The sequence below is a fragment of the Symsagittifera roscoffensis genome, chromosome 3 (genome assembly GCF_963678635.1).
Source record: "Symsagittifera roscoffensis chromosome 3, txSymRosc1.1, whole genome shotgun sequence".
NCBI classification, from domain to species: domain Eukaryota; kingdom Metazoa; phylum Xenacoelomorpha; order Acoela; family Convolutidae; genus Symsagittifera; species Symsagittifera roscoffensis.
The window spans coordinates 34,958,641-34,975,123 of NC_087064.1; the positions used below are offsets into that span (position 1 = coordinate 34,958,641).

The 16,483-nt window shown below is 36.3% G+C and overlaps 2 protein-coding genes across 2 annotated transcripts in view; one reads left to right on the forward strand and one right to left on the reverse strand.

The window, feature by feature from the left end:
- Positions 1–13,293, forward strand: part of LOC134842668 (coiled-coil domain-containing protein 169-like) — a 335,974-nt gene extending 322,681 nt beyond the window's left edge. The window contains exon 10 of the transcript XR_010162524.1: positions 13,284–13,293. The gene's annotated coding sequence lies outside the window, so the exon portion shown is untranslated. The remainder of the gene's footprint in view (positions 1–13,283) is intronic.
- LOC134842663 (116 kDa U5 small nuclear ribonucleoprotein component-like) overlaps positions 6,381–16,483 on the reverse strand; it is a 410,937-nt gene continuing 400,834 nt past the window's right edge. Inside the window, exons 5-12 of the mRNA XM_063859108.1 lie at positions 14,665–14,807; positions 14,052–14,362; positions 10,152–10,432; positions 8,598–8,843; positions 8,025–8,310; positions 7,499–7,890; positions 6,933–7,320; positions 6,381–6,747 (exon numbers count right to left, since the gene is read on the reverse strand). Coding sequence (XP_063715178.1) covers positions 6,506–6,747; positions 6,933–7,320; positions 7,499–7,890; positions 8,025–8,310; positions 8,598–8,843; positions 10,152–10,432; positions 14,052–14,362; positions 14,665–14,807 — 2,289 coding nt within the window. The 3' untranslated portion in view covers positions 6,381–6,505. The remainder of the gene's footprint in view (positions 6,748–6,932; positions 7,321–7,498; positions 7,891–8,024; positions 8,311–8,597; positions 8,844–10,151; positions 10,433–14,051; positions 14,363–14,664; positions 14,808–16,483) is intronic.

Below are 16,483 nucleotides of genomic sequence, written 5' to 3' on the forward strand. Positions count from 1 at the left end.
TAACTAATCAATTTGTATAGCAAATACGTTAAATCGAGCGTTTGCAGAAAGTGGTAAACACAAAGCAGAAATTGCTCAGTAGTCAGGGTCAATTTTATTCTTTGTTAAAAAAATCGAATTTAGGCCGTTTATCAGAGAAATTTTTCTAGTCTATTGATAGTTCACACAAAATAATGAAGCTAGCAGTCCTATGAAAAAACATGATGGAGCATTAAGTGTTCAAAACTTGCAACAATTAAGTATCTACAGTTTGTAATAAATGAATGTATCAAATCAAAAACTTTTCCGGATTAACGTATCAAAACCTAAAGTTATGCAGTGTATTACAAATTAAATAATAAAGTAGCGGAAAATCATCGGTCAATTTTTGTGACGCTTACTGGCACTTAACTTGAAAAATTTTTGCTCACCCAATTATGAATAAATAGACTAAAACAAATTTTAATAAGGATGTAGTTCAATTTTAAAACAAAAAGACTTCCCTCAAGGAAGCAATGACGTTAATAAAAAATTGAATTAAGATGGTCGGGAAAAAAGAAAAGTCTGCAGTTGCTTTTTTAGTCTTGCCAAAGCTTTCAATTCAGTTTTTACAATTTTTCATAAATGACTTTTGAGCAAATAACTTTTTAAATTACAACAAAGACTTTTAATTAAAATTTCTGAAAAATTTCCATAAGCTGTTAAACTACAAACATCGAAATCTGAATGGAAAAGGTTGAGTTTAGGAGTACGACAACGCAGAGTTTTCGGACCGATATATTTCATCCTCTATCTTTTTGATTTTCATTCATTTTCGAATAATCAAAATTGAGCATCTAACTCTACATACAATACTCGTCCATCAAAAAACTAAAAATTTGACAACTTTCCCAAGAACAGAGTAAGAATTGTTTCAAATCAAAATTTACAAAAAATAAATTGACTCATTTTTAGTTTAGACAACGAAATTTCTTTTGTTTGACTGTAATTTAAGAAACCAATAGACGAAATGGCTCAAGCAGATCTGGTGATAACGAAAAAAGTCTTCTAAAATAGTCCGACTGCTTAAAAAAAACAAGGAGGAAAATTTTTTTCTTTTTATGTACAGAAAAATTTAAGCTGCATGCAAACAAACAAAAAACATTTTACCCCACTAATACCTCAGAGTCAATCAAACAGCAAAAAAAGGCACATAAGTAATTGAAGTAGCTGCAGGAGACTGTACTAAAAATGGAATTCAAAATCTATAGAAGTCAGAGTGGCGACAACTCGCAAAAAAAAGACATAACTTTTACAGAAATACAAATCAGTACCAAATGACAGATCACTCGGAGGGTTCAGAGAATACTTCTGCCCACAAAAAGTTTCTTCGGTTATTTGATAAAAAAATAGATAATTATTGCTACGTTCATTTCATTTTCTATAGTTGATTGTTTGTGAACTCAATCGTTCCTACACAGGTTTCTTTAACCAAGATGTTATCAAGAAATCAGACTGTTCACACCTCGCAAAAATGCTTTAAAAAGATAAAAACATACTTTTTCAGAAGCAGGAATCAATACCAATTGACAGATTGCTCAGAGGGTTCAGAAATAACTCTACCGATATTTTTTCTTGCGAAACTACCTAACAAAAAACAAGATCTTTTGTGCTACACGTTTTTTAGTTTCTAGTGTTGATTGTTTGTGAGTTCAATTGTTCCTAGACACATTTTGATAACCAACATGTTATTTACAAACCGGACTGGTGACATCTCGCAAAACTGTTTTAAAAATTAAAAGACATATTTAACAAAACACGAAATAATACCAATTGACAGATAGCTCAGAGGATTCATAATTTACTTCTATCTTATGAAGATACCTAAAGAACAAGTAAATAATTGGTGCTACATGCAGTTTAATTTCTATAGTAGATTGTTTGTGAACTCAATTATTCCTAGACACGTTTTATTAAGCAAGATATTATATAAGCCACCTTACTCACACCTCGCAAAACTATTTTAAAAACAAACAGACAAACTTTTACAGAAGCAGGAATCACTACCAAATGACAAATTGCACAAAAGATTCAGTTAACAATTCTACCAACAAGTTTTTCTACAAAACTACCCAGAAACTACCTAAATATTAGGGTGATTGGTGCTACGCACAATTTATTTTCCACCGTTGATTGTTTGTGAGTTCAATCATTCTTGTACACGTTTAATTAACCAAGAACTTATATGCAAAGTAGACTGGTTACTCGTCGCAAAATTGTTTTAAGAAGATAAAGACTTTCCATTTACAGAAACACGAATCAGCGCCAATCGACAGATTTCACGGATGACTCAGTAATTTCTTCTGCTGATAGTTTTATCTTATGAAACTACAAAAGAACCATTTATATAATTAGTGCCAAATGCAGTTTATTTTCTTTAGTTGATTGTTTGTGAATTCAATTGTTACTAGACATGTTTTATTAAGCAAGATGTTATATAAACCACACTAATCACCCACGCAAAACTGTTTTAAAAACAATCAGGCATACTTTCCACAGAAACAGTTATCAGTACCAAATGACAAATTGCTCCAAAGATTCACAAATTAATTCTACCGATCATTTTTTCCTACGAAACTATTAAGAAGTATTAAGATGATTGGTGATACACGCAGTTTATATTCCATTGTCGATTGTTTGTGAATGCAATTATTCGTAGATACGATTTATTAAGCAAGAGGTTATATGCAAATCCGATTGGTTACCTGTCAGAAAATTGTTGTTTTTTAAAAAAAAAAAGACATACCGTTTAAAGAAACGCGAATCAGTACTAATTGACAGATTGCTCGGAAGATTCAGAAACTACTTCTATTGATATTTTTAACTCATAAAACTGCCTAAAAAGTAATAAGATAGTTTGCGCTATAAGCAGTTTAAATTCTATAGATGATTTTTTTGTGAATTTGATTGTTCCTAGACACTTTTTATAGAGCAAGGTGTTAAAAACCAGACTAGTCACACCTCGCAAAATTGGTTTTAAAAACAAACAGACATACGTTTTACAAAATCAAGAATCACTTCCGAAAGACAATTTGCACAAAAGATTCAGAAATTATACCGATAATTTTTTCTACCTAACTACCTAGAAAATATAAAGGTGATTCGTGCTACGCGCAATTTATTTTCCATCGTTGATTGTTTGTGAATGCCACCATTCCTGGATTCGTTTTATTAATCAAGAGGTTATATGCAAATCAGACTGGTTACATGTCGTTAAATTGTTTTCAAAAAAATAAAGACATACCTTTTCAAGAAACACGAATCAGTACTAATTGACAGATCACTCGGATGATTCAAACATTACTTCACCAATACTTTTAGCTTAAGAAGCACATTATAAAATACATGACAATTGGTGCTATGAGCAGTTTAATAATTACAGTTGGTTGTTCGTAACTGTAGTTTTTCCTAGACATGTTTTAGAAAACCGATAAGTTCTATGAAAAAAACTTTTCTGGAAAAAAAATCCTTACCGTTTTCACATATTCCAAGTTGAATAAAAACTTATTTCACACTACTAAAAAAAGTTTCACTGTACTTCCCAAGGAAATGCCAACACTTGTTGACAGTAGCGAATTACGGGGAAGGAGAAAAGGGCACATCACTTTCACAAGATTGTGACCCATTGACCACCCTGAGGTCCCTTTGGTACTATTATGGGACATCAAGTTTGCTGATTGACCCTGAAATTTAAAAAAAAAAACGTTTTTAGCGCCAATACATACCAATGTTGAGAAGAGATCCAAACAACATACTTCAATGGTCAAAGACTTCCAAAAATTGCCTTTTTTGTCAGTATTCGCATGGTTCGCAGAAATTTTAATAACGATAGGGTCGTTATCATGATTGTGAGAGCTCAAAAATCAATTTGGTTGGCCTACGAAAAAATCAAGAATTTCAAAAGCATTTAAAAATCTTTACTTTTTAGAAAAACCAAGGTCCGCCCCTGCTTGTTGATACGCTTACTTCAATAAAAAAATCGTGATAGTCTGCCCGGCAACAGAATGTTCTTCATCTTCTCATCAGTGTTTGTTTGGGACTCGTAAAGATTTCCGTGGTGGCTTAGTCTTAAGTGGTGGTTAAATCTAACAAGCATGGTATTTCAGGTATAAATTGAAAAATATTTTTCAAATGAAAGTTCAAAATATAGCCAACAGACAGTTGGAAAAGAGTCAATGAACGCTAGAAAACAAAAAAAAAAACTACTGATTTTCTCTTGAAAAACTCAAAACTCGAAGAAAAAATAGATGGCTTAACGGCTCTATTAACTACTAACACAATTGTTTGAAAAAATTTTGGTTAAAATGACCCAATTAGAGACAGGATCAATAGGTAAAATTTGTATATAGCTCAGAGAGTCGATTTCTAAAATCCACTTTCGAATTTAGAAGTCAATCATATTTTTCGTGACCTTTACATTTTCGATGTTCAATAGTGGAGTGAGCCTTCCTTTCAAGAAAAGAAATGAACTAACCTGAAACACAGAAGAGAACCGGAGCTTTGCATCACTTGCATCACATCACAATCATAAAGAAGCATAAGGCGAAAAACAAAATGAACAAAATTGAAACCAGATGAACTGAAATTTTCCTACGTCTCGATGAAGGACACCTAAGGCCCAGCTTAACTTGTAGGCTAGTTATGTGTTCGATATCTTTGAATTTGATTTATTGCTGCTGGACAAAATGAGCAGTTTCAAACATTTGATTTACCCAAAATCTCAGTAGTATTTCTAAAAAATAAGTGAGAAGAGTGAAATTTTTGGGATTTTTCAAAAAATAAAAATCTTTCCATTATAAAAAATTAAGAAGTAGCTGATTCTTTCTTTTATGATTTAGATTAAAGGATTAAACCCAAAATCTCAGATACGGGAGGGTATTTCTCGGTAAAATTTAAAAACAAAAATGCTCAAACTTGAAATTCAAAACAGCAACTGAACAAAATTTGAGTAGCGGAAACAAGGCCGACAATTTTGAGCAGACAAATAGCAACTGAACAATTTTTAAGGAGTTGAAACAAGGCCGACAATCTGTGAGCAGACACCAAGTCACTTCTAAAACTACCATCTAGTATTCGGTACCCACCCCGTAGTTTAATTAATTTTTTATGAAGTTGAGCATGTCAGCTGCATAGTGATTCAAGTGATTTGGTTGAACTGAATGCTGACCCGAAAAGAGTCTGCATTCTGCTTTGGTAACGCTTGGTAATCGCAAGCGTAAAAAAACCGAAAGTCAAAACGCAAAAAAAAATAGAGCCTGACAAATTTTCCTGAAAAGAGAGAATCATTGCGACCTATATAAGAGTCTGAATTACGTTCGACTTTTTCATCATTCTTGTCTTTTGTGATTCTTCATCAGGGTTCCTCAAAGTATTTAAGATTTTGTTTTCGAATCAATGGAACTACAATGTGGGAAATTAACAGGAGCTTGATATGATATATATATCTTATATAGCTAAGTATAATTAAACATTTTTTCAACCAAAGAACACGCAATTAACGGGAGAAGTTGACAATTTGTTTTGAAATACTAGCCTTTAAACTTCAAAAGAGGCGCTAGCCTAAATTTGCTGTCTAAACCTTCCAAACAACAAAGGTAATTTTGGCCCCATGTTGTCTAAATAGAGGCAAAGCTGCACTTCGCAAACACAAGCGATACAGCGTCAAATTGCAGCTGTAAAATGCAAAAATGAAAATATAGCCAACAGAGTTGGAAAGAGTCAATGAATGCATAGAAACAAAACATCTGACTGTATTTTTGAAACATCAATTTTCGAATTTTAATGAAAAAATATATTGCTTTAAAGCTCTCTGAATTTTGAAAATTTATGATTGGAACTTTTTTGAAAATTTAATCCAATTTTAGAAAACTAATTTTTTTATTCCGCTCGGAAAACTTTACATTAAATTCCACTTTCGAAACTAGAAATCGATATACTTTTTAAAGCCTTCGTAATTCGAGAGCGATCTTTGCCTGCCGTAAAGCAAACAAAGTTGAATTGATCTCAATAAGTGCACATATACCTAAGGGCATTCATAAATGCGATAATATGTTTGAATGCTCTTCTGTAGTTTTTAGAGCGCTGTAGAACTTTTCCTGAAAAAGAATGTGAATACTTTCATCGACTCAAAATAAAGCAAAATAAGCCTGGAAACAACTTTTAATATGGGCCGGAATCAAACTGTGGACCTAGAAATTGCTATTCTTTTGTTCTCGCATCTGAGTTATAGTCGCTGCAAACACTAGACACAAATAAAGCTGCTAGAACAGATGCTATTAAAATGCTCAGCTAAATGATCATTTTAATTTGCGAATTGTTTCAGAAAAAAGTGAATTCGCATAAAAAATACTAAGCTCGATAGCTTACTCGTGTAATTGTCTATTTATCACATTGCTGTAAATTAAATCAGCGAAGCTATAACAAAACAAAACACATTTAATCACATTCAACTGAATTTCAAGAAGAAAGTTTTTGAGATCATTACAGTTTATCCCACGTAACCAAATGCTACATCTTGCCTCGTGAGCTCCAGCAACATAGGGTCGTCGAAAAACTTATTAATTGATACGTCTTCACTGAGGCCTTTACGTCGTCTGGTTTTAATCATGAACTCGCGGGCCAAGTGAGTTGCCGGTTGAGCTTCCAGTGGTCTGATCACTATCGATTTGTCCAGAGGGTCTCCGGGCACTATCTGCCAGTGGTGGAACACTGACACACAGAAAGCCTGGCCTAAAAAGAAAGATAATGCTATGAATTAATACAGTAATGCATAGAAAACAATTAAATCTGAATTCAAACATGACCTTTTAGCCAACGAATTGAGTTGACCTATTTTTCTTGTTAAAAATATTGAGTCACTTCAATTAACCGATTTCCATTAAGCCGAAGAAGATACAAATAAACCTTTTTCTGACCTTGAGTGTGGGTCCTGAGATCTGTTTCGAATCCAAACGAGTCTATTGCGGGTAAGAATGCTTTAATGGTGTACTGCGGTGATCCTGGAACTGGAGCATCGTGAGTGACGTGTCCTCGTCGTTTAGCCAGTACAGTGTACACAGATGATACACAGTCGGCAGGGGCTAATACTTCTACGAAGTAGTAGGGTTCCATGAGTCTAGGAGTGGCCATGAGGAATGCACTGTAGGCCACTCTGCGAGACGTGGGGATGATCTGGCCACCTCCACGCTGGATGGGGTCATCACTGATCGAGGCGTCCAACATCTTCATCTTCACATTTCGTATCGGCTCATCACACAGTGGTCCCTCTCTAGTGCCCCACTGAAAACCTTGCACCACACTGTCCTACAATAAATCAGTCGAAAGAATACATGGTTACAAAAAGAGGAAATTACGTTTTGCCTGTTATTTCTTGAGCTATTTTGTTAACAGGCCATAGACTTAATGATGAGACAGTTTCAGATTGATGGAAAAATTAAATCTACCCATTTCGAAAGCTATCCCGTAACTTCACCAGACTTACTTTAATTGAATTAAGAAGGCCTTTGTCAACTTCGGAAGGCAGCGTGTCATCCACTAGAATATTCGGTCCTGCAACATCCGGACCAAAAGCCCATATGGATCTGGCAGCCAGCAAATCCCAATCGTACTTGAATTGGAAGAACTCGCCCAGCTTCTTCCTGTTCCACGAGATGCTGATGACTTCGTTCTCCAGGTCTTCTGCCAGTCCTTTCTCTAAAGGCTCTGCGATCATTGTCAATTTGTTCTGCTTGTTGGGAGTCTCGGCAAAGCACTTGAGAGAGGATGTCTCCACTACAGTCTCGCAAAAGGAAACTGCCGGGTCAGCCACTTTGATGTCGATCTCCGAGTACATCTTGCGCAGATCGTGCATCACACAATCCAAGTATAACTCGCCTGAAGAAATGTCAGTCTAATTTCATCACAGAAGGAGGAAGGTTAAGCGAATAGTAAACTTCAACATTCGCAGCGAAAACTCAAGTTCAATTACTTTTTTCACCGACGAACTAAAGAACTAGAGAAAAACTTACCAGTTCCGAGGATGATGTGCTCTCCAGACTCCTCCACTTTAGTACACAATAGAGGGTAACTTTTGTTCACCTTCCGTAAGCCGTCCAGCATTTTGGGGAGCTCACTCGGGTTCACCGGCTCCACTGCTATCTTGATGACGGCCTTGGTATCAAACTTGAGTGGTTTGAACGTGAGTGCTCCCTCGTTAGTATGGTCATCTGCCGTTATGGTCGCCGTTTTCACAATTGGCTCGTCAATGCCCTCTATTAATGCCCAGTTGCCAGCTGGAATTCTGTTCACTTCGACCTGAATAACGACTGCGGGTAAGCTGCGGTGGTTAACAAACTGCAATTTTCATGGTTCTTGGTTATAATTGTTGGTTTCAAAAGTTTCACTTCTGAATCAAGGCATTTGAATGGTTAAGAACGTTTCCCAATAAGAATTTAAAGAGACGTTTAGAAAGATAGCGCAACAAATCCGTGAGAAAGATTCGCCCTTTGATTCAAAAGGTGAGATCTTTGAAATCAGAGAAAAGTCATTTCGGACCAATTAAATGAGTTATTTGTCTAGATTTGTAATTCGGGAGTACTAGCCTTGTATCTGGCTTCTGATATCCACAGTCTCCCTACTTGGCACCCGTGGCTGTCTTCCTCGTCCTGCAAAGTGTAGTTCTCCCCTAGGATTCTTACTGGCTGACCTGCCTTCAGAGTCCCACTCATCACTCTCCCTAGCACCAAGAAGCCACTGCCTCCGTCGTCACTGTTGTACATCTTCGTGGTATGCACCATAAGGGCTCCATCTGCATCACACCTGGACATACATTGGGCCACATCAGAGTCCTAAGTCAAACAAAAAAAATGATTAGCAGGCATCTCAAATCCGTGAGGCGAAAATGCATTCCCTGCATTAGGACACAAATATAGCATTGCAAATAAGATGATAGAAAATGAGACAAAATTTGCTGAGTAAAAAGTTACTTACGATGAACAAAAAAGATCTTACAAAATTTTCATCCGTTTGTCTCATGCATAGCCAAAAGACGGTTGGCAGAGATTTCGTCCTACTACAGATTTCGTCCTATTTATTTAATTAACGGATTTCGTCCCATATCCAACATCCTATCATCCCATATCCAAATTTGTGGGACGAAATCTGTACACGCTTTGCTTTGAAGTGAGACGAAATCTGTTAAAATTAAAATGGGACGAGACCTGTCATGGGACGAAATCTGTCACAGCCTAAAAGATAACTGGAAAAGAGCCAGAAAACAAAAAATGTCTTCAAAAAAATTATACGCCCTGAAAGCACTTTGAACTTCTGGAACTATTTATGATGGATACTTTGATTAATTAACCCAAATTGGGAAAATGGATCAATAGGCAAACTTTTTTCCCCTGAGAAATCTAAAACAAAAAGATTTCCGCTTTCGAAACTAGAAGTTTTACTCTTTTGCTGTTCGATAGTGGAGTTTGCCTTCCTTTAAACAAAGGAAATGAACTGAACTTAAATCACGACCTAAATAAAAGTTTTCACTAACTTCATCGAATCTTAAAAATTATCTCTCTTTACTCGTGTAATTGGGCTGTCAAGCGAACAATCTGCACTCTAAATTGGTCTGAAAACGAAAAAATATTCGTACTATTTTTCTCGATATTCAGACACCTTTTTTGAGAAAAGAAAATGGCAAGTAAAACAGCCGATAGGGCTTTAATATAATTCTAGAAGTTTTCTTTTGGGCACCTAAAATTGGAGGAAAACCCAGGGTAATTGGGAAAAAATCTAGTGACTTTCTCGGAACAGCTTAACATATTAGTACAAAATTCCAAAAAAATTAATACCTTTCCTTGAAAACCATTTTAAAAGTGCAAAGCTTGCAATTCTTACTATTAGATTGAAAGTCGAGCATGAAAACTGAATCGAAAGAGCTGCCTTTAAAATAATAGTTAAAAACAATTATGAGAAACAACTTTGAAAACGAAAAGTTAACTAAAAGAAAAATAGAATAGATTGAGAAAACAGTATTTAAACTGGTTTAAGCCGAGCTTTGAGGAAAATAACGCTCTTTGGTATTTAAAACATGAATAACAAGCCGGAAATTATTCCGACCCAAAGCCTACAAAATTCTCAATTACTTGATTGGTTTTTACCTTGGGTCCCGTGTAGATATTGTTGATTTTTTGAGCTGCTGATCTGAGCGGAGAAGGTACGTGCTGAACTATCATGTCAACGAAAGCTCCGAACGAACCAAAAAAGCGTTGGCAGACTATTCTCAGAAGAACTCTGATATTGAACTTGAGCTCCTCCTTTGTCAAATGCACACCCAATTCGTCTAGTGTCTTCGGCAGAGTCAAATCCACATCTCCCACTGTCTGAGAGAATATTTTGTAGAGAGGTTCCAAGATAAATTGCACGAATGTTCGACTGCACCCTACATATCAAAACCAACTTTGTCTGTCATAGCAGGGGCGGATCTAGGATTTTCTCGAGGGGGGGGCAGATTTTCAAAAAAAAAATTCGAAAATTTTGACGACTTTTTTTAGGTCCACCAAATTAATTTTTCGAGCTCTCCCAAAGCACTGTTTTGCCCCTAGCCCCTATTTTGGCTATATTTTCTTCGCCGCAAGCAAATTTTTGAAAAACAGTCAAAAAAAACCGTTTTCGGGCACTTTTTGAAAAATTTTGACAAAAAAATCGCTTTTTAAAGGCGCGCGCTCCCCCTCAAAGTTAGTATATTGGCGCCACAGGCGCCTTTAGAAAAATTTTAGGGTCGGTCGGCCAAAAATGGATTTCTGAAAAAGTATCATAGCGGGGACCCTTTGGGTCGGCAGGGGGTCGAATCCCTGAGGGGAGGTACGTCCCCCCCCCCCCCCCCCCCCCCACATCCGCCCGTGTCATAGTGCAGTCGAAAACTTTACTGGTTGCTTCAAGTGTGCGCGTTCGGACTAACGGTTATGCTCTAATTGACAAAGTAAAATGAAAACAAAACAAATGAACCATTTGCCGCAGTTCAATTATTTAACCGTATTTGATAAGTACCTGTAGGCCTGCAGAAAAAACATAGCCAAGAACTAGTTGGAAAAAAGTCAATTAACACATGTAAACAAAGACAAATACTGACTTGTCTTAAAAAAATCTCAATATTTGAACTTCGAAAAACATAGCCAACTGACAGTTAGAAAAGATTTGAACGCAAAAAACTGGCTTGTTTTTGTTTTGAAAAAACCTCAACTTCCGAATTTTTTTTAAAAAATAGATGCACTTAAAGTTCATTGAATTTCTAGATCAATTAATGACTGGCACTTTTTCGATAAAATTAACCCAATTCGAGATAACTGGATCAATAGGTCAACTTTTTTTATTTCGCTACGAAATCTGAAAATTAAATTCCAGTTTCGAAACTAGAAGTTGATAACGTTTTTCGTGAACTTTTAAATTTCGCTGTTCGATAGGTGAGTTTGCCTTCCGCTGAACTTGATAAAAAATCAAGTCAATCCGCGAAAAAATAAACTTGAGACTGAACAAGTTTTAAGACTTTTCCTGAAAAAATCATCGGGACCTATACAAGAGTCTGAACGGTAACTTCCCAAATGGAATAAAAACAAACTATGTCCCAAATGTCATAGGTAATTTCAAAAAATCGTGAAAACTTTGAGATCTGTCCTGACAGTTTTCACCCCTTGTTTTGTTTACTTGTCAGCAAATTACTAATCATTCATCAACTCTTAATCCAAGCAGAACTATCAAACTCGAAAAAAAATGAGCCCAATCGAAATATGAAAAATGGGACGGTGTGGCAATTTGGATTGTGACGGATATTTTTATACAAAAAAAATTGAAGCGACAACCAAAAATTTTTTTGGCTGTGTACTGATACTGAAAGCGGCTCCACGCTCATTTCAAATATCCAAGCAGAACTATCAAACTCTAAAAAAAAATGAGCCCAATCGAAATATGAAAAATGGGACGGGGTGGCAATTTGGATTGTGACGGATATTTTTATACAAAAAAATTGAAGCGACAACCAAAAATTTTTTTGGCTGTGTACTGATACTGAAAGCGGCTCCACGCTCATTTCAAATATTGAAATGGATACCTTGTTGACTCATCCAACTTCACATGCCCATATGACCGCTATAAAGATCACTTTTAAAAAAATTCTTTCGGAAATTTCATAAAATCCACTCAAGTCAATTGCCCAAAATTACAAAAAACAATGTAACCGGAACCAGTGAAGAAAGTATCTCTTCATTCAGAAATGTATCTTCATTCAGCAACCGCCGCTGTATGGCCAACGATAGATAATGATGCCGAAAACCCCTAGAAATATCGAATCGTTTAGAATTCGAGATGAATGGGCAGAAACAGGACGGAAAAAAACTGTTAAACATCAACAGGAGTAGCATATGGTCATTTTGTCTAGCGAGTTGCAATAAAAAGCGCTTTCGAAATGTAGAACAATTCTTTCTGATGGAAGTTTTAACTTTTCGCAAAAAACTTTTCACCAAATTTATATTTTTTCGGAGTATCTAGAGAATCAAAAATTCCCTTGGTTTGTTGTCTGCTTCAAAAAAACGACCGGAATGTATCGACCAATGCTACAAACATTAACAAAAAACTTGAAAGAATGGGCCTACAACTGAAAATCAAAGAAATTATCTGCGGCTTCGAGCCAAGATTCAAGGTGAGATACAACAGTTCTTCAACTACTAAACAAGACATCATTACAAATTTTTGAGACCACCACGGGGCTAGGTGAATTCTATGCCCAGGAACTCTTCACCTCGGCACCAACTTGACCAACATCCCCAAGAAACGTCTCAGACTTGATCGCTATGAAGTTCTCAAAAACCACCTATGACCACTCAGAGCCTAGTTTCAAAAATCTTATGTTTTAGGGAGCAATAGAAACAGACTTTCCAAGTGTCAGAATTCGAGGATGTTATTTTCATTTCTCCAAAGCAATTTTGTCAAAATTATGGGTTTGGGATTATTTAAATCTTACAAAACTGATAGAAGACTAAACCCACTTCGAAAATTCATTGCCATAAGTTTTCTACAAATGTTTTATGTCCGCCAAAAACTTCATGAGTTAATTTAAGGAATATCGACAAGATTACTGGTTTCACGATTTACAAATCTCAGTGTCTTTTCCAACTATTTCGAGGCAACTTGGTTAGATCAATTTCTACCAAATATCTAGAAGTTTTATACCAGGCACATCACTCTGAGAACAATAAATGCATGCAAAGGCTACAAAAATCGGCTGAATACACGAGTAGGTAGTCGAACTCGTCCAAATTTTTGGATTTTTGTTAAAATTTTACAACATGTCTGTCGTTTTTTGTTATAACTTTACATCAGCTTGTGTAACCAAGCGGATGTTCCTCAACCAAAACAATGTAGAAAACTAAATGCAATGATTTGCAACGAGAAACAGAAACTCGAAGCCCAATCGCTTGATATCGACGAAAACTGGGATAGCATTTCAGAACTCTGCCAAAACTTGCAAAAATTAAAATCAGTTTATTTCCTTCTTTCTGCTCAATATTCTGGTTCTATTATTTTCAACTTAATTGAAATTTCACTGCCACTTTTCAAAAGTTAGTCTATTTGAACCATCTGGTAAACTATAAATTTTATACCATTTGAATTATTATCGTCTGAACTACGTTCATCGACTGTTTAAAATGCAACTTTCGAAATTCAAAGAAAAAATAGATGACCTTAAAGCTCTTTGAATTTCTAGAACTAGAATTCGTTCAGCTTTTTTCGCACCATTTCCGTTTTCGTAACTAGAGATAGCAATTTGCTTTTCGTTTATCAAATGAATTTGAACTAAACATAGAAAAAATCAAGAGTCAAACAAACCGAAAAAGATCAAAACCGTCGTGATCGAATAAAACTTATTCCTGAAAAAAATCAACTCTTATTAGCGTCCTTACGTGAAATATCACTTAAAAAGATTTCATCTAACGTAATTATTACAGTAGTAAATCATTGAGCTTGGATAAGGCACGAATTCTAAATAAACTCATATGAGTGCTCACCAGGAAGAGGTTTGCGGGAGAATGCACGGGTGTTCTGGTTGAAGTAGATGTCGCCCCACAAGCGTAGAGCGAACTCCTTAGCTGAGAAGGCATCCTGTCCGTAGGAATCCAGGTAGAGTTTAGCGAACGAGTAGAGAGAAAAGCAGAAACCGTATTCCGAACTGGCAAAAACAACATTTCCTAGCAGAGGCGATATCGTCTGTGGTTCTCTGTCCTCAGTGAATGTGCCCAAGTGTCCATTCACCTCCTCCAAAATGTGTCTGATTTTAAAATAGGCATCCGAAGGCGGAAGTTTCAGCTCAATTATTAATCTAAAATACACATTTTACAGTACCAAATACCTCCTTTTTTGTAAAATACGGGCGGAAATACTAAGCAGACGAAAAACAAAAATTTGAATGCCTATTTAAAACTGCGTTGATTGACTAGAAATTCTCAAAAACTACCTTTCTGTTAGGTTGTATTAAATTCAATGAAAACATTCTAGCTCAATTGCGCTGCAAAGACCACAAAAGAACTAATTCTTGAAAACTACCAAAACATAATAATTCCAAAGAACTAATTCTTGAAAACTACCAAAACAATAATTCACTGAAAATATCATGGCAGCTACCTGTCTATTTTGTTGATTATGATCGTAACTGGGAGTGATTGAGAGACTGCGTGTGCGAGGATGCGCTCCGTGTTCAGCATGATTCCCTCGGCCGCGTCAATCACAACACATACACCGTCACTCAGACGCATCGAAGCAGTCACCTGAAACAGCAGCACAACAATGTTCCTTTTTGATTAAAAACTGCATGCATTTTTGGAAAGCTTCTAGTCAGATAAACTTTGGTACTCACTTTCAAGTAACTGGTCTGACAGGATACTGGTCTGACAGTTTTTGCCAACTTTTACCAGTGATATTAATCGTTACATTTGGCTGGAACTTTCACATTGTTTCACTACTTAACACGACTTCTTGAAAAAAAAACAATGAAAAAAGAGCACTGAAGCAGGTGGTCATCGCATTTTTTCTTTCGAATTTTCAATTAGCTATTCACCGCGACTCAGATGACATATTACCGCGAGTCAGGAGACCGCAACAAATAGCCCAAATCAGGCGTGGATCTAGGAATTTCTCGAGGGGGGAGGGCGGATTTTCAAAAAATTTTGACCTTTTGTTTAAGGTCGACCAAATTGATTTTCTGAGCTCTCTCAAACCACTATAAAGACCCTAATTCAACCAAATTTTCTGCGCCGCAGGCAAATTTTTGGAAAAAGGTCAAAAAAGGCGTTTTTATGCATTTGTTGGAAAATTTCGACCAAAAAATCACAAAATTAGTATAGATTAGCTCCCCTCTCAAAATTAGTATAGATTGGCGCCTAAGGCGCCTTTAGAACAATTTTAAGGTCAGTCAGCCAAAAATGGATATCTCAAAATAGTACAAAGGGGGACCCTTTGGGTCGGCAGGGGTCGAATCCCTGAGGGGGGGGGGGGGGGTCCGCACCCCCCCCCCCCCTAAAATCCGCTACTGGCCCAAATTAAAACTACTTATTTTAAACACCAAGAAAGAAGGATAAAAGTAAAAAAAATGAGGTCGACTATCAATTTTAAAAAAACTTAACTACACGAGTATACGAAAGCTGTTACATCCTAGACTGTTAAAATTTGCTTGTAGGCTGTAGGCTCTTTACATTAGATCTACCAAAAGATCGTTTCACGAAGGCTAACCATTATACCTTCTATAGAGCAGGACTGGATTTCAGGACCTTTTCCGGTTTATGACAAAAGAAACGAAACTCTTGTTATATACTTCTGATCATCCGTTTCGTTGTCGATGGTTTACATATGGAGATATCGTCTGACGTAATAATATTGGGTGATAACCTGCGAAATTTGTCTCACACAAAGTATCCTCTGTCAGTTCGTTAGAGGTCAGAGAGCAAGTTAGATCAAAGTGAAAACAGTAAAGACACGCTATCGCTGCACTAAGCTCAACCCGCCAGCCGCGCCTCAATTTGAAGGCAGTTGGGAGATACTCGTGTAAACGCTCTCTTTACAAACGTCTCTTTACAAAATCATATAATCTCAAGAACGAACCTGCATGACAACACTATCAACATTTTAATTTGCTCAAAATGAATCAAGCATGGAATTTCGTTCAATGAAATCATTCGAACATATATTCACCAATCATTGGCCATTTTCCAATCACTTTCCAGATATTGTCCAATCAGTAACCCTCATCCCAGGCCATTTTCTACTCGGAAGACCATCATTCAAGAGCCGCTTCAACTAATCTGGGAAAAACTGTCGTTCTGTAAACCTGGAAAAACTACGAAATAATCGCTCAAAATCATTTTTTTTGTGAACAAGTCAGGAGAACTTGAAGCAAATAGAATACAACTTCTAAAAATTTAGCAGAAAGACGATAATAACAACGGAA